This window comes from Plectropomus leopardus, chromosome 7 (genome assembly GCF_008729295.1).
Source record: "Plectropomus leopardus isolate mb chromosome 7, YSFRI_Pleo_2.0, whole genome shotgun sequence".
Classification (NCBI taxonomy): domain Eukaryota; kingdom Metazoa; phylum Chordata; class Actinopteri; order Perciformes; family Serranidae; genus Plectropomus; species Plectropomus leopardus.
This window is the reverse complement of record NC_056469.1, coordinates 31,480,139-31,498,794: the sequence shown is the minus strand read 5'-3', so window position 1 is coordinate 31,498,794 and position 18,656 is coordinate 31,480,139. Positions and strand designations below refer to the sequence as shown.

Here is an 18,656-nt window from a genome sequence, read left to right as displayed (position 1 = left end):
AATGATAATGTCTCTTTTTATAGTTTCTGGCAACAAAGATGGTGTTATTTTGGCAATTTTAAAAACCTTCCAAACCCTTGGGCCTGCAGGTTTGGAAGGCATTTTTTTTTTAGAAATCAGAACAGAAAACAGAAAGGGCCTTATAATGAGTATTTTCTTTTAAAAACAACAGTACAATAAATACAAAAAAACACAAAGTTATATGCCCCTTCCCTAAGCCAAAAATCAAAATAAAAAATAAAGCCCCTCCTCTGTGCTTAAAAAATGACATGCCTCCCCCTTCTGCACCACCCTCTCCCTTCTCATGAGTAATGAACAGTCCCTAAACTCAACAGCAGTACTGCACATGAGCATCATTCGACACTTTGCTGTCGCATTAGTGGCCGACAGTGGAAAAGTAAAATTTCATTAGGGACTTTTACGCACCGCATCCAAACAATCTCCATGCGCCACAGCCCAAAAGACAAAGCAAAAAACTGTAGTGACCTTTTCAACTCAAGCACAAAAAAGTAGCAATACTACAAACAAACTTAATATCTGTACTGTACATGGGAATCATATTACATCTGTTTTTTTGCATCAGTGGAAAGGTAAAATAATCTCATTAGGGACTTTCACGCACAGCATCAAAATGCATGCATAACCCAAAACACAAAGTTAAAAAAACTGCATTAACCCTCAAAACTCCCAACAAAAAGCGGCACAGGTTATGTGTCCATGAGACTCAGACACAACAGACTTCCCCTTACAAAAAAACGCCACAATGGCCCTTTAATATTCTCACAAAAACGTGTGTTAGACCTTTGTGGACTGCTTTATTTGGGTAATTAGCTGCGTTGGCGTCATTTTAGAGTGAGACATTTAACTGTAGTCCACTATTCTAATATTCCAATAGCATTCCTGCAGGGACTTGTTGTCTCAGGGGACAGCCACAGAGTCAGGAAAACATAAAGTCCTCTCGGTCAGTGGTTCAAGCTCTGATGTGGACCGGCGCTGAAATGTTGGAGCGGCCCCAGAGCCCCCGGCTACACACACAGCTCACCAGCTCATCTGATGGTCCTCAGTGTGTCCCTGCCCGGATTACAGGACTTGATTTTGCGGCGAAATGCCACCCAAAGAGCCGCAGCTGACTGGACTTCAAGCACCGACTGCAGCTAAATGAGGTAAACATGTTTAATATCTTTTTTTATTTTATTTTATTTTATTTTTTTTTTTTTTGGTGCCCAATACAGTCTTTATTTGTTTACTTGTAGTGTCGTGTTACAGTCTGAGTGACAACTTAAATGTGTATTACAGCTTAGTCAAGTCATCTTACTTTGTTGCAGATTATTTAAAGTTTGCAACATTTGACATTTGTTCAAATCAATTAATGTTTGCACAAATTATTATGGCTTTACACGCATTTGTATATTCTGTCTCTCTATTATTGTAAGTATTATATAAAGCACATTATCAGTATCAGGAATTTAAACAAACTGAGTTATTATCATTACTGTAAGAGCTTTGTGTTTGTGTGTAGTTAAAAAGATGCATGATACCAATATGTAATACAGGTGAATTTTATGATACTGGTTGAATATTTTGTGCTTTGAGTCCACTGTAAGTTTATCATTTTGACTTGTAAACTGTTTTCTCTGCCAGGATGGAAATGTTGCAGAGGGGAAACCTGAGGAGAGGAGTGGGGCTCTGCCTCCTGCTGATGGCTCTCGTACACGAGGCCACAGGCCAGAGAAGGAGGACAGGACGCAGGAACAACTACAGGCTGCATGACGATGGAGGAAACGGTAATTCTCTATATGAGTTGTCCACATGTTGGTGGCGTCACTGAGCGTCTGCAGGTCGGAGGATCGGACATTCACAAAGCAACATCCACAGCTCCAATCAGTCTGAGCAACATGTAAAGAAAAGTTTGTCTGGGTGGCAGGTGAAGAAACATATAGATATATAACAGAGGTTAACAGGCAGAAATTGAATATAACATTGATAATCATGCTTTTATTACTCTATAATCACCCGAAAATAAGAATCGTATTTTCGTTTCCTTAGAATGAGCCATTTATATCTGCATGGCAGCTGGTCTACCATGCAGTCTCTACAGTAACCCAGACACAGACTATGGTCATTCCCATTTTCACGAAGGCCACCGTAGTTCTCTCACATGCTCTGCCAACACATTGTCATCCCAAGTCGTCACATTTTGCCGCTTTAACAGTGCACTTCCGCATCTACATATTGATGCATGTTGACGTTCTGGGACGCCACTATGGACACTGTGATGTCAAGAAATGCACGTTTCATTACATCGCTATCGGCTGAAAACATCAGTTGCAAATCAAGCAGCGGCATAGGGTTACGTCCGGCAGCTTTCTCAACTCATGCTGCCTATCTGCATATCATGCTGCTGCAGCGTAACGGCTCTGTCCGGCCACGCTCTCAGCTGACACTGCCCATTAGTGTATCATACAGCCGAGAAAGTTGGCTTTTCGAGTCGGGATCTTACGCTGAAATCACTGCAAAAGCAGCAGTATTTGAAGACTTCGGAAAGAGAACAGGTTGGCTCGGCTAATTGTTGAACACCACTGCATGTTGCAAAGGAAAACAGTAGGAAAACATCCTACATTGCAGATTTATTAATAGTTTAGTTTATCTACTATAAGGACGATGCAGCTGAAACCTTCTCCAGATTCCATTTTGAATCTTTGCATTCACTTGAGTTTTTGTGGGTTTCCTCCTCTCACAGGTCTGACATGTTCGTTGGAGGTGGCGTTCATCCTGGACAGCTCGGAGAGTGCAAAAATATTCCTGTTTGAGAAGCAGAAGGCCTTCGTGTTGAGCTTCAGCACCCGCCTCTCTATGCTGCAGGTCGCCGGCTGGACGCTGAAGATACGAATGGCCGCGCTTCAGTACAGCAGCTCTGTGTCCATAGAGCACCGATTCTCAGCCTGGAAAGACCTGGATTTATTTCACAGTCAAGTCAGCACCATGACCTACATCGGCCACGGCACCTACACCACCTACGCCATCACCAACGCCTCGCAGCTGCTGGTGCAGGAGACGCCGGCGGACAGCGTCAGGGTTGCAGTGCTGATGACGGACGGGGTCGACCATCCCCGTAACCCTGATGTGATTGCAGCTGCAGCCGAGGCCAAAGGTCACGGCATTAAGTTCTTTGCTGTCGGTTTGTCAGACATCGGTCAGCAGAGCCAGAATAACGCCAAACTGCGGGCCATCGCCAGCACGCCTGCTCAGCAGTTTGTCCAAAGTCTTCTTGATCCTCAGCTGGAGGAGAAGCTGTTCAAAGAGATGGTGAGTGTCGCCTCAGGTAAAGATGGCACCTGTAGGCGGGTTTCCATTACAGATTTGTGCAAAACGTAAGCGTTATTCTCGAAATGGCGATTAAACACAATAGCAAGATGACTGTGTTTCCACTAAGTGATGTTATGTGACTCCTCTCACGACAACGTTCCAAGAAACATGGCGACAGATGTTTAAAACATTAGCAGGTTTATTTCTATTGTAGCCACCGCACTAACCATCATTACCAGGGCCACGTAGGCGTGTTATGTGAGTGATAATGGAAAGGCGAGCCCCTTATTTGTGGGAGCAGCAACATACAAGGGATTTTTGGGAGCTGATAGTCCATGATTTCACAGAGGAATTGTGGATTGAAAACTTTCGGATAATCCGCTCAACTTTTGAAGAGTTTTGTGATGCAATAACAGCTCTTGCAGCTCCTGCTGCATCATGAGGGAGCCAGTTTCTATCGACAAGCACATAACCATAGCATCATGTGACCTAGAAAAGCAAAAAAAGTGAAACTGAAATTGACGTGTTTCCATTAGGCGGATTTTATATTCGCAGTTTCAACTGGCGCAATTTAAAAAGTTAATGAAAACCCGCCCTGTGTTGACACGAAAAACATTTAATTTATGTTTGATATTTCCAAAGCAAGAAATGTCGGTATAAAGTCATCCAAGCTGTTTTCATACTTATACCAAAAGTAATGCACCAGAATTATTATACAACCTACGCAATCAGAAAGGCTGCGATCATGTGACTAAAGAGACGGCTGCTTTCGCACAGTCAAACAAGTCCGGCACAAGTGACAAATATTGGCAAAAGAAAAAAAAAATCCTATTTTGATGCAAAGAAGCAAAATAACAAGCGGCTCTAGGCATTTCAGGTTTCCATATTTTGACCTGATAAACGACATGTGTACATTATTTGGAGTTTGCACGGCTGCATGTAAACTGGAATATTAGTGGGATATTCATTTTCATTAGACCTGTTAACCCTTTGAAACCTGAGCAAATTGGCTGAATTTCTTTCAAAAACAGGAGAAAAGCAATGAGCAACTTGAGAAATGGCCCAAAAATTAGTAAGATGTTAGTCAAAAGTTACAAGAAGTAACTTCAGTGCCTGTGAAATTACCTGGAAAAAAACAACAAAACAAAACTGAAAATAACATGAAGGAATAATAATTTTAAAACAAATGAACAAGGACATTACCTTAGTTAAATAAATGTACTTGTTTATTTTTCTGTAACACAATTTTAAATACAGAATTAAAACTAGACTTTTCCTCTGTTTTTTGAGAATTTTCTCATTTTATTTTATTTTTTTAAATTTTATTTCACTTTTTGCAGGACATTTCTTGCTAAGTTGCTCATTGCCTTTTCCCCGTGTTTTAAGAAACCAAACCAGTTTGTTCAGGTTTCAAAGGTTTAAATACTTGAGATACGCATCTTGATGCGCAAGAAAACTACAGGTCCAGGTCTCAAAGGGTTAACAGCTTAGTAGAACTTTTTACTCTTTCAGAATACGTGCAAAAATGGGAATATTTTATGCACGTAAACATAGTCAGTGACAGGGTCATGCAGAGGCGTTTATATTCCTCTTTTTCTGCATGTTCTGTCCTCACAGCGGGTTCACATCTCTGTGACAAGTTGTGTCTGCGTGAAGGGGCTTCCCCGCCTGCTTTGCATTTTCCACACGCAGAAATGTCAAATGCATTTGCAGGAGGTCAGGACCTGTCTGAGAGAGTGGCACGGCTTGTTCTGCTTTCCAGAAATGTGTGATATTATTCATTCACGATTATAGCATGCAAGAAAGACACAAAACAGTGTTGAGGGAAGACAATATCTAACACAAAGGCACCGATTGATCTTTTCTGTGGGTTATTGAACTGAAATTGACTTTTTTTGTGTCATGTTTTGCCTTCAGGGTGCAGTTGCATTTGAAGGGGTAAGTCTTTCAAAGCAATCTAGTATTTTACTTCTACAACTGATTAGTTTTAAAAAAGAAGCACTGACTTTGTATTTTTCTCTCTGTTAGTGTCCCCAGGCTCAGGTGTGTTTGTGTGAGAGAGGAGAGAGGGGCCCTCCAGGAAGTCCGGTGAGTTATGTACAAAAACTGTAATCTTTACTATCAACATTTTGGGATCTGTATTTCGCCGTCGCACATTTACAGAGCATCATCTTGGCTTTTACATCTTATGACTTTACTGTACTGATTTCAGGGTAGAAAAGGGGACCCAGGCTTCAGAGGGTCACCTGGTCCAAAAGGAGGGAGGGTAAGCCATCACACACAAAGACACACTTTTTAACCCTTTAAAACCCTAAGTAAATTGGCCTGATTTCTTTCAAAAACATGGAAGAAGGCAATGAGCAAATAAGAAATTACCCAAAATTTAGCAAGAAATTTGTATAGAAAATTACACGAAAATGTGTTACAAAATTTGTTTTAAAAAAAATGAAAAAAGTAGTGGAAAAAAACAAGAAACAAGGCAAAGACTTGGAAAAAAGTGCTTAAAATAATTCTGTAAAATAATTTTATATATGATAATTATGAATATATTTATCCCTAGCTTTTTTCTTTATTTTCCCTAGCTTTTTTATAAATAAATTTGTAACTCTACTAATTTCTTGCAATTTGTGGAACATTTATTATCAAGTTGCATGTTGCATCATGTTTTTGAAAGAAATTGTACCAATTTGCTCTGAGTGCAAAGGCTGAATTATTAGTGAAAAGCATTTAAAGGCAGTGCAAGAAGTGATGTCACTAAAGGTTTTAAAGGGTTAATGTCTGACTTTGTGCAGCTCATTGTAAGTTCATTTTATTTTTTATTTTTGGAAATAAGGGAGAACCTGGCTTGAACGGTCGACCTGGAAATGATGGTCCAGAGGTAAATAAATAAATAAATATTTAACTACCAAGTAATATGCTTGTTTTTAGCAGAAAAGCAGATTTTAAAACTGTTGCACCTTTTACAGGGTCGTCCAGGTTACAAGGGCAACAAGGTACGTGTAATTTATTGAAACTAATTAATTCACTCATTCATTCACTGATTTATTTCAACACGTGTTTGTAACTGTATGTTTTAAAATGCACTAAATAGATAAAGCTTTACTTACTTACTATATTAATTATTATCGGCAGCTGTTTTTATTCTCATCGAGTATAATGATGTCCTAAAATAATTAGCTGAGGGTCTAATCCTGTGTTTGGTCTTTTAGGGGGAGAGAGGAGACTGTGGCGCTCCCGGGGAAAAGGGTGACACTGTATGAACTTTATTAACAACATTATTTCAGTCAAGACCACAGATTCGTCCCTCGTAATTAATTATGTGTCATTTTGCAGGGACCTGAGGGACGTCCAGGCCAGCGAGGATCAAAAGGAGAACAGGTGATCTGACAATTAAGTTACACAGTTTGACATTAATAACTAGAATGGCTCTCGGTGAGCGCAGACCTCGACTGAGGCCAAACGCCCTGTCTCACGATGAAAGTAAATCCAAAACTCCCAACTCGGAAACTACGACCTTCCGACGTCACATGAATGCAGCAATTCTATGTCAGTATGAGAGTTCAGGAATCACGTAATTTATGATGTAAACAGGCTAAAAGTTTATTTAGAGAAGCCTTTTTACTGCTGGAAAAGATTTTTTCATTTAACTAGGATGTCGGAAACAGAAACAGAGAAAAAGGCACCGTGATATTCTCTTTTGCTCGAAAGGTAGAAAACCTACAACTACCATAATGCACTGCGCCGCACAAGACCAACAAAGCCCCCCGCTGGTTGGGTGAAGTAATGCGAGCTGGTCTGATTTTAGTTTTTGTTTTTCGACAGGAAGCAATATGGCAGCTAGTTGATAATCGATTTTAAGTTACAGTGAGACGGTAAACCAAAATATGTTTCTAAAGACATTTTGGGTGAGAAATATGCAACAGAAGTTATAAGTTTGGTCTCAGTTTCAGCAGCTGTGCTCCTTATTTATTGCTAATTACCAACGTCGAAACACGACACCTGCTAAACATCAGCGTGTTAGTTTTGACATAATGAGCGTGTTAGCATTTAGCTCGAAGCAGGTCTGTGTCGAAGTGCAGCCTCACAGAGCTGAAACGTGGCTGTAGACTCTAAAGCTTCTTTAAATAATTAAACTTTTCATTTTTAAATCATTTTTACTGACATATACATAGATTCATTTAAGAGTTTTACTATTTATCATTCTAGTTTACACCATTTTTTTTTTTCCAAATGAGAGGATTTTTAATTGTTAAAATGAAGTTTTTGTCACTCCCATCCTTAAACTTAGTGCTCCATAACAGTTTACTGCCTGCATGCTGCTCATATTGATACACAGACATCAGACCGGCTGTTCGCTCCCTAATATGAAAAATGGAAGTGGAATTTGTCTCTTATTCATCTCTGCACTAATGGAATGTGAATATTGGATTATGGGTAATCCTGATACTAATGTGGCTATCCAAAGCAGTGAATCCAGGCTTGCAGGATATTATTCTTCTGCAGGAACAGACTTTGTGTGGTGGGATTAGTGCAGGGACCTGGCCGCCCAGCACCACTCTTCCTCCTCTGTGCTACTGGCACAGTGTCAGTATAACCTTGTTATTTTGTGAGTTTGGCCCGAGAGTTCAAGGACATGAAAGCCGTGGATGTTGATTTTAGTGATTTCAGGGAACCGGTTTTGACCTGCAGCTTGGTCATATGACATGGAGGCGAGATTTCAAGATCATACATCAGGAATACTCAACTTTCTTCGCTTTGGGGACAATTTTACAAAATGACAGGAGGCCAGGGGCCAGGGGCCAGGGGCCAGTCACAGGAGCCTCATGCATGTTTTAGGACAATTCTAGGATTTCAAGACTTTTGTAGGATTTTAGTACATTTCTAGAATTTTAGGACATTTCTATGAATTTTAAGCAGGTCTAAAATGTTTCTAGGATTTTTTTTAGGTGTTTTAGGATTTCTAGCATTTTAGGATTTTAGGATTTCTAGAATTTTGGGACGTGTCTAGGATATAAAGACTTTTGTTGGATTTTAGCACATTTCTAAAATTTTAGAATGTTTTAAGACTTGTAGGATTTTAGAACATTTGTAGAATTTTGGGATGTTTGTTTTTAAAGATTTTGAGATGTTTTAGGATTTTTGGACATTTTAATGATTTTAGGACATTTCTCAAATTCTGGGACATTTCAAGGATTTTAAGACACTTGTAGGATTTTAGGACATTTCTGAAATTTAAGGACATTTCTAAAATTTAAGAATATTTCAAGGATTTTGAGACTTTTGTAGGATTTTAGGACATTTCTATGTATTTTAAGACATTTCTAAAATTTTAGGACATTTCAAGGATTTTGAGATGTTTTAGGATTTTAGGACATTTTAGAAATTTAGGACTTCAGGATTTTAGGATGTTTTTTTGGATTTCAGTACATTTCTCAGATTTAAGGTCATTTCTGTTGAATGTTGTTGAAAAAACTTTCATGTTGTCTTGTGGAACTGCACACAAATTTTAAATTTGTTTTGCAGGGTGCAATAGGACTTCCAGGTGACATGGGACCTGAGGGACCACCAGGACCTAAAGTAAGTTTTCCTCAAAACCTCAAGGGTAAGCTGTTTCATAAATACACCTGGCCACACCTTAAAACTCACTAACCCTGTTTGTGCGAAAACAGAAATGTAAAAAGAACACTTGAGGGTATGTGTGAGGATTATTTTTTGGCGGTTTATCGATTCAGGCAAGCATAACTCCCAACATATTGAACTATTCCTTTAATATTTAAAGAGCTTTTTTTAAGAAATGCAATATTTTAATTTTGTAATGAGAAATTAAATCCATCAACACCCCAAAGATACAGAGCAATCTGTCTGTAAAAGCATGATTATCTAGTCAACCAATGAAGGTTATTCATCCTCAGAATAGTTCAGCGCTTCCCAGACACTTTCCCACACAACATTTGTATCTTCAGAAAAAAACGACCTTTAAAATGAGCGCCAAGGGCTAATAAGATGCTGTTGCCTCCATCACCATAGAGCTTTCTGACAAAGATGTCTTTATACAGATGAAATGTAATGTGATTTATCGCACATCCTGGAAAAGTCCAGACATTAATCCAGAGCAAGTTTTACAGAAAGAACAAAGGACTGGTCTTTATTTCCTAAATGCCATAAAAGGTTGAATCAAGACTTTAGGAGCTGATGAAGAGACGAGTATTATGTGTATTTTTATAGTATTTTCCAACAAATATCACTGCAAATGACACAAACCTAATTTATTAGTTTCATAGCATTTAACTTTATTTTGTAAGCATTTTAAAAGACTGGGGAGAGCACTATTTGTTTACTTCCTAATGGAAAAATGTACTGCATTTAAAATCCTGCAAACAAGATAGAAAAGAAGCTCGAGCTTGAGGTTCTTCTTGCAGAAGTTGCTGCGTGTAAAACATACTTAATTTCAGATCTGTTTTCAGTGTTTAACTGTTGCAAATGACACACTAACATCTGAACTTGTTTACTGGTCACAGGGGGACAGAGGGCCCACCGGTGCTTCTGGACCACCGGGGGACTTTGGGATCGGATTCCCAGGAGCCAAGGTAACTACAACATTCCCAGTAAAGCGTCCTCTACATCGAAATTGTGCCTAAAAAAATTAGTATAATTGTTGTTGCCATTTTTCTGTGTTCGTAACATTTATTTTTATAATTTCTTTATATGAAATACAACTCATAAGTAAGTCGTTTATTCTCTACTTTCCCACTCATTGGCTCATTTAAAGAATTGAAGACCACCAGCAGCTGGAGAGTTGTTTTCTCTGATAGTGACAGAGAGAATAAATATGATTATTCGTTAACCCTTTGAAACCTGGACCAACGTCAGTTTTCTTATGCTGCATTCAGACACCTTTCACAAGCCGTTTGACCCTTTGAGAACCTGAGAAAATTGATTTCATTTCTTTTGTAAACATGCAGAAAAAAAGGCAATGACCAACTTGCCAAGAAATGTTCCACAAATTACAATAAATTAGTAAAAGGTGGAAAGAAAATTACCTAAAAATTAGCTTTTAAAAAGAGACGGCTGAAAATTATCCAGAAAATCCAGAAATGTAAATGTAAATAGAAATGTAATAACAGTAATTTTACATGTGAAGTTATGTTAGAGAAAAATTATATAATATAAATTTAATATATACAATATAATATATATATATAATAATATAATATAATATAAAATATTATATAATATATATAATATAATATAATATTATATAATATATTATATATATATATATATATATATATATATATACATTGTTTTCAGCATGTTTTTAGGCAATTTTCACTTTTTCTTCTTCCTTTTATGTGCATAGATGATTTTCTAGTAACTGTTTGACTTACTTTTTGTGAATTTTTGGGCCTTGTCTTGTTAAGTTGCTTGTTGCCATCAAGCCAATTTACTCAGGTTACAAAGGGTTAATGAGTTACTAGAAAATGTTACTGAGAGTTGCTGTTTGCTGCTTACAGGGTGAAAAAGGAATTCAGGGGAGATCAGGTCCTGTAGGTCCTGTTGGGATCGGAGAACCAGGACTACCGGTGAGTATGAAACACGTACTTTAATGCGTAGCAGTAAATTAATTAAAAACACAAAAGCACTCATATCTTTTACTCAAATAAGACAGCATTGCTGCTCTCTAAAAATACTCTCTTTCAAGTTTCAAAGTCCTGCATTCAAAATTTTACTCAAGTATAATCACAAAGGTATTATCTGCAAAGTGCAATTAAAATATTAAAAGTAAAAGTACTTATCGGGCAAAGTACTCCTTCTGAAAGTGTTATATTTTTATACGTATAATCAGATAAAATAATATTACTGTTGCTTTGACACATCAGCAGCGTTTTAACATCACATCTCATACATAGATTGTATTCCTTATTAATAGTCTTAATTTATTTGTATCATGCTTACAATTATATACAAAAGACTTATAGATCTAATTTATCAGTATTTTTATTTATTTTATTTATTTATTTATTATTATTATAATTATTATTATAATTATTATTAGTAGTAGTAGTAGTAGTAGTAAGTAGTAATAGTAGTAATAGTATATAGTTGGATAAATGTAATGGAGTAAAAGGTAACACATTCCCTCTGAAATGTTATGGAGCAGAAGTATAAAAAAAGTACCTCAAAATTGTACTTAAATACAGTACTTGAGGGGCGGCTTGTAGCTCACCTGCTGGAGTGTGCGCCGCATATGCCGACGCAGCGGCACAGGTTCGATTCCAGCCTGTGGCCCTTTGCCGCGTACAAACCCCCATCTCTCTCCCACACTTCCTGTCATTCTACAGCTGTCCTGTTAATGAAGGAAAAAATCCCCCAAAAATAATCTAAAAAAAATACTTGGGTAATTGTTGTAATCTAACCGTTTCCATTACATTACACCACTGAAGGCCAAACACAATCTGCTGAAACAGAGATTTTTGGTAATGCATTAAGAGACCGTGGGTGGAAAAAAGTAAACCTCTGCACTGAATCTTTTCCTGAAGAGCAGTAAGTGAACATCCAGAGAAGCTACATCACATACGCAGGTTTTCCTGTGTTATTAAAAATGACACACAATAGCCAAGTCGTCAAACATGAGCATTTTTTCTCACATGTGAGGAAAAAAAAAAGTGAGGTTTTGATCAGTTTTCAAACCGCTGCTGCCACCTGGAGGTCACAACATGCAGTTTCTCTACAGCGCAGCTTTATTCTGTCTCATGCAGAACCACACAGATATTTATCAGACGCCTCTGGAGTATTTTGTGTCTGCATTTACTGAAGCTTTCACACATGTAGATTTTTACTACAAGTTGTTTGTTTCAGGGCCCCCCAGGACCACCCGGAGCACAGGGGAACTCTGGACCACCTGGAGAGGGGCTTCCAGGGCCAAAGGTGGGTCAAGTTTTACACTGTGTGTTGACTAAAGGAGGGTTTCTCAAGTACAGTAAGTAAACTACATATTGATCTTGATTTTGCTGCACATTCCTGAGTCAATATTTCTACATATTTCATCCTTTATCATTTGAAAAGTGATACATTTTACATATTTTATTGCAAATTTTCACATTTGTGATTTTTTTAATTTTGTAGTACTTTTTTTCTCTTACTATTTTGATTGTTATGCACAAAAACACAAAGGCAAATTCTCTGTATGAGAAAACCTACTTATAAAACCGATTTCTGTTTCTGATACTTATTAAGAAATAATGTACAGCAAGCAGGTCGTTATTGGGAAATAGACCCAGACAAGGTGTGGAGAGGTTCATTTTTTAAAATTTATTTATTCATTTATGTATTCATTTATTATTTAGGCTTTGATAAATGTGCCTTAAAGTGGCCTCATACACACAGTATGTCCGTTGTGTCAATCTTGTGCAGGTGAACAAACCTGTTGTGTGAATTATCTTCTTTATACTTTTATTTTCTCTCCTGTTAATTAATAATTTGTTCTTTAATATACTTTTACTATCTTGTCACCTGTTATCAGGTGTGCATGTAACTTTATCCGCCATGGTTTAGTTTGTCAAAAACATTATTTTTCTTGAGGAAACAACAAAATGCATGATTGAAAAATAAATAAATAACAGACTGTTGCATGCTGTAATTAACCAATCAGTATCAAATAAGCAACAAAGCCTTCTAATAAACAGTTTTAAAAGGTTATAGTCAATTGTAAAATACTTTTTTTGAGATCTGCAATTGCCATTAAATCACTTTTTTTCCTTATGTTTTGTTTTGTTTTTCATTGATTTTTATATTGTTCTTTTGTAAGTGTGTTGTATTTTTATAGAGGCTTTTCTATTGACGAGAGCTGCCAACGGGCTCGGGCTATAAACCCTCTGGTATGTGGCATCGGTCCATGTGTCGCTGTTAAAATGAACATTAAATAAATATTTAACTGAAGCGGAGGAAGAGTCTGGATATTGACGGTGGAGATGAAGAGCTCAGATGTGTGCAAATGCATCTCAATAATGTTCTCTGCAGGTGCAGAACAGACTGTTAGATAGAAACTAGAACCAGAAAATGTTCCACAAAACATTGTGTATTTACTCAGGAATTTACAATATTGGCTTTTGCAAAACCTCAGATGTAAAACGTGCTGCACATGTGTGAAGCTCATTCACGATTAAATCTACAGTATGTAACACTCTCCGCCTTTTGTTTTAGGGCGATCGAGGATACGAGGGGCCCAGGGGCAACCGGGGACCCCCTGGAGTTGGGGTCAAAGGTGAAAAGGTAAACTAGAGTAGAAAATGTTTACTAGACTTTGAGTACTCACCCACGTCTCCTCTGATGCAGAGCTGGATCTTTGATCACTGTGTGTGCTGTTCGTCAGGGAAATTTCGGGCCGCCGGGGTTTCCAGGTCCACTCGGTGCTCCAGGTTTAGGACTTCAAGGAGAAAAGGTAAAAGCATTAATGCAGGTCGGACATTTAGGTGCTGCCCAGGAGTGTTTGATTTGATTTGATTTATTTCGAACATGTAAAAAAGAGAAAAGAAAAAAAGACAATTTTTCGGGGGGGTTTTTTTCCTCAAAAAAGTAAGAGAACATCTGACTTTTTTCTCTGAAATTTGCAATTTTCTTCTCACAAATTTGTGACATTAATCTAAAACATTCCTAGTTTTTCTCTCAGAATATTGCCCTGTTTTTTAATATTTATTTATTTTTATCTAAAATGGCCTGTTACGCTGTCGTAGGCCAGAGAGATCATGAACTACAAAACTGACCTGCTCACTTCACGCTGTTTGTCTTGCAGGGGGATCAGGGCCCAGGTGGACCTACAGGCCCCAGAGGAGCTCCAGGTATTGGTATAACAGGAACAAAGGTAAGACGGGGGGGACAGGGCGTCCTTTAACTAACAGGATGTTTGTCTCAGAAACAGAAGCTCACATACTGTCTGTGACTGACAGTCAGCCGATTCTCCGTCTGATTGCGTCTAAATTGTTTTGCATATTTTAGCGAAAAATCGCCTGTTAAACAGCTGACCTGTCAATCAAAAGCCTGGCAGCTGGATGTTATTGGCAGATGGTTAATCTGAGACATCAATCATACTCAGTTCTGCTTCATTTCAGAGATTCTTTTATAGCATTTTACACGTCCTGAATTTTACTACATATCCCTCTGATAGTGTGACTGTTGTTTTTAGGGGAACCAGGGCCTCCCAGGTGAGCCTGGACTGAGAGGTGAGAGAGGAGTTGGAGAGCCAGGACCCAAAGTAAGTCCGAACATCACTGAGCTTCTCGTTCTGCAGGAAATATGATTTCCTGTCGAGAGCGAGACGAAAGATCGATATAACTCTCGTGTATGTACACTTAATACAAAGCTACTGTCATTTAGTTTTTTCTATAAATCAGACAAGATATAATGTGTTAATCAGTGAGCTGTAGAGATGCTGGAAGGAATATTTTGTTTTTTAATTTTTGGAGAGAGCCTGCAAGATTTTTGTTTAATCTTTATTTCCAGCTCAGTTTCCCTTAAATAAGTCAAAAATAGACCGTGTGATCCAAACTTACAGTCATACTGTAAAGTGAAAAAATGTATCATTATCCTAATTCAAAGAATTTAGTTATTTTGGAGTTTTTTTCCTTAGATTCTTGCAACATTTTTGTGATAATATTGACAGATATTATTAATATTGCAATAGAGCAGCCTTTCTCTGAGAACCGCAGGACTTTTTCCTCTGAGAATATGAAGACTTGACATCTCTTATGTTAACCGAGGATTGCCCATAATAATACATTTACTTAATTAGTATTTTATTATTATTTTTTATTCTTAATTATGTATTTTCTCCCCCCTCACTCATTTTTGTCAGAAAATTGTAAAAGTTAACCCTTAAGGACTGTTTGTTGCATTTAACCTGCTTTTCATTGTTCTTTTTTTTTTTTTTTTTGATGATTTTGGCTATGTTCATGCACATGGCATACATTTTGGCAGGATTGCACTTTTTTGTTTAATCTTGGAAGTTCCAGCTCAGCTCCTACAACAAGTCTAAAATACACTGTGGAAACTAAATTGTTACTTTCAGACTATTAAGCGTAAAAAATGCTCCATTAAAAGACATTCAAACTGCAGTTTTTGATCCCACAGACATCAAAGCATAAAAACATGCATTGTTTCATTTCTGGATGTCATTCTGGGCTTTTATCTTGATTTTTTTCTATTTTTTTTAATGGATGATGTCATTTTTTTTAACATATCCCAAACTGTCATCAGCAAAAAAAAAAAAAAAAAAAAATCCACTTTGCATGTGGTATATGGAAAATAATTATTTTTTAAATCTTTTTTTTTAAACCTTGTGGCATCATGACAAAAACCAGAAAAACCTCAACCAAAATTTACTCAATGAAAAAAAAATAATATTAATGTGTAATATTTTTTAAAGCTTGATTTTGAAAAGTGTATTTTGTGCGCGGAGCGATATGAGTGTGTGTAATATTGAAGCGGGCCCTAAGGATTAAATAAATTAGTCATTTCAATATTTCTATAATATTTCATTTCAGTACTTTATTGAATTTTTCTGCATTTTTTGCTCTCTCAGGGCGACCCGGGGTCAGAGGGGTTATCAGGTATACCAGGTGAGCCAGGAGAGGACGGAGCCCCGGGACAAAAGGTGACATCATAACCTAAACCTGTTTTCTCTTTTTCAAAATTTTAACATATTAATGTTTCTTACCGATGTTTTTCGAAATGACGGCAGGGCGACGTCGGGTTGCCGGGGCCCAGGGGCCCTGACGGTGCTCCTGGTAAAGGCGTACCTGGAGTGAAGGTAACAGACATTTTTCAGCGTTGATAAAGAACGAATAAATGAAAAATCTGAAAGCATAAATCAGAGAATAGTTTTGAAGAACATGAACACAGTTTTGTGTTATTTTTGCAGGGAGACAGAGGGGACAGGGGGACCAGGGGACAGCCAGGTGCAGTCGGTCCTGTGGGTCCGATGGGGTCAAAGGTAAGAACATACAAATCTGATGTAACTAAGTACAATTAACAACAATGTAACTAAGTACATTTACTTCAATACTGTACTCAAGTACTTACTTGAACATAACTTGAGTGATTCAATTTTATGCTAATTTATTTATTTTCTACTTCACTGCATTTGAGAGAGAAATATACTTTAATATATTATATACTACTATACTACATATTTTGAGGCCTTTGTGTTTATATTTAAGTAAATGTAGGACTTGTACTTGTATGAAACCACATTTCAGGGCCAATATTGATATTTGATGATAAAAATATAGCTATCAGCAATATATTGGGAGACGTTCGTTTGATATACGCACTTCAGGGAAATATTCCTAAAAATGTATTATTAAATAGTTATATAAAGATGTGTTTTATGGACAATTAATGTAATTATCTAAGGTACAGTAACTGCAAATGTGTCATTTGTAACAAGTAAACTTAACTGGAAATGAAATTATTAACAAAGAATTAACATTAACTATAACAAATACACCAAGATAGTTGAATTTAGGTTCTATTTTGCATTAAAATACTGTCTTTGAAATATTCATATAATGGCATTTATTTATCGCAGATATCGCAGATAATAATTGTACCGATTAATATTTTCATCAAACCACAGTAGACACAAACTGTAAAGTAACTGTAAATATGATTCAAAGCTAAATTATTTTTTAAATGACACAGCAGGGGTCTCAGCTTGTCCGTGTGTTCACCTGATGAGCGTTTGGGTTTTCAGGGGGAACCAGGAATCATAGGACCACCAGGTGTGCCTGGACCTCCAGGGAGGGGTATGGCCGGTGCCAAGGTGAGTCTGTATGATGGAAACAAACAGCTGCTGTGACTGTCAACAACAACAACAACAACAACAGCAACAACAACAGCAACAACAACAGCAACAACAACAACAACAACAACAACAACAACAACAGGTTTGTTCATACATCTACTTCTGGTTTCTGTCAGGGAGAACCGGGACAACGAGGCCCAGCTGGAGCTGTGGGGGAGCAGGGGATTGGTTTAACTGGACCAAAGGTGAGTCCAGGTTCAGGTTTACTCCTCACTGATCCTCACAGGAAAAGTGTTGATGGAAAAAAGTGACATGTTTTGGTTTGCAGGGGGACAGAGGGTCACCGGGGCCTGCTGGGATACCTGGACAGAAAGGTGACGGGTACCCCGGTCCTCCAGGACTTCCAGGACCTCCTGGTCTGATAGGAGAGACCGGATCAGATGGCGTCGGTTTACCTGGACCAAAGGTAAAAGATCACCTGGAGAAAACACAAAACAAGGACAGTGTCATCCAAAAAAAAAATAATATTGTTATTTCTGTTACAGAAGCCACCTTCACATTTCTGGGGATTTTCTTTATTGTTTTTTTTTTTTGTTTTTCTTCTGAGAATATTTCGATTTTGTTGAATTGTCAGCGTGTAGTCTCAGGAGGTTAGATGATAAACACAAACATTTGTTGTCTGTCGGAAAATCTCACATTAGTTAAAACCTTCAAATAAAATCTTGACACACATCTCATTACCATTGCTTTCTCCTAAAATATGTTTTTAAGTGATGGTTGTTTTATCTGGTCAAAGCTTGCAGTTTCAATCAGTTTATTTTATTTTATTTTATTTATTTTATCCTCTATTTTATATATTTTTTAAAATCACAAATGCTTTAATGTTATCATCATTTTACTCTAAAAAAGATTTAATTTTCTCAGAAATTTGTCCAAAACGTGTTTTCTTGTGAGATAAATTAACACTGTATAAATAGTTAAAATTTAATAATTGTATTTATTTTATTTTTTTTTCTTTCCATCTGAGATTGTATTTCTGATGTTAATGACAAATATCTATCACTGTGTCCCTGTTCAGGGGGACAGAGGTTTGCCTGGACCTCCTGGACCTGCTGGGCCACCAGGAATTGGCCTCATTGGTCCGAAGGTAGTCTGATCTATAGTCACATCGGCTTGTATTTTAATTTTTTGTTGTATCTGAACTATAAATGTATTAACCCCTTGAATTTCCTGCAGGGTTTGGTTGGACAGATGGGACCACCTGGAGCACAGGGGTTACCTGGAGAGGGGATCCAAGGACCAAAGGTAACACTGAACGCTGTCGGCTGCAGACTCTTCAAGTTTGATCTTGAAAATCAGCTGCATTCGGCAGTTTATTAGTGCTGTACTGTATCACCTGACTGGACTCACTGGAGAGTTATTAGTCTGTTTTTAAAACGTAGTAAAAGTTTTGTTGGAGTTAGATTATTATGATTTTGGGCAGTTCTTAGATATTTTTATTATTTTTTGTGATTGTGGTTTTGGGAGAGTTAGGTCACATGGATATGGA

The 18,656-nt window shown here is 37.5% G+C and overlaps 1 protein-coding gene across 1 annotated transcript; it reads left to right on the top strand.

The window, feature by feature from the left end:
* Window positions 1–1,040: 1,040 nt before the first annotated feature.
* Window positions 1,041–18,487, top strand: LOC121945677 (collagen alpha-1(XXVIII) chain-like). Its single transcript, XM_042489977.1, has 26 exons — window positions 1,041–1,163; window positions 1,642–1,784; window positions 2,741–3,306; window positions 5,224–5,244; window positions 5,335–5,394; window positions 5,519–5,572; window positions 6,140–6,184; window positions 6,273–6,299; window positions 6,516–6,560; window positions 6,640–6,684; window positions 8,830–8,883; window positions 9,825–9,893; window positions 10,821–10,889; window positions 12,166–12,234; window positions 13,510–13,578; window positions 13,679–13,747; window positions 14,099–14,167; window positions 14,489–14,557; window positions 15,884–15,955; window positions 16,043–16,111; window positions 16,223–16,294; window positions 17,057–17,125; window positions 17,284–17,352; window positions 17,436–17,573; window positions 18,186–18,254; window positions 18,344–18,487. Exons 1-26 carry the CDS (start codon window positions 1,159–1,161, stop codon window positions 18,485–18,487), a joined length of 2,250 nt encoding a protein of 749 aa, XP_042345911.1. The 5' UTR covers window positions 1,041–1,158.
* Window positions 18,488–18,656: the final 169 nt, after the last annotated feature.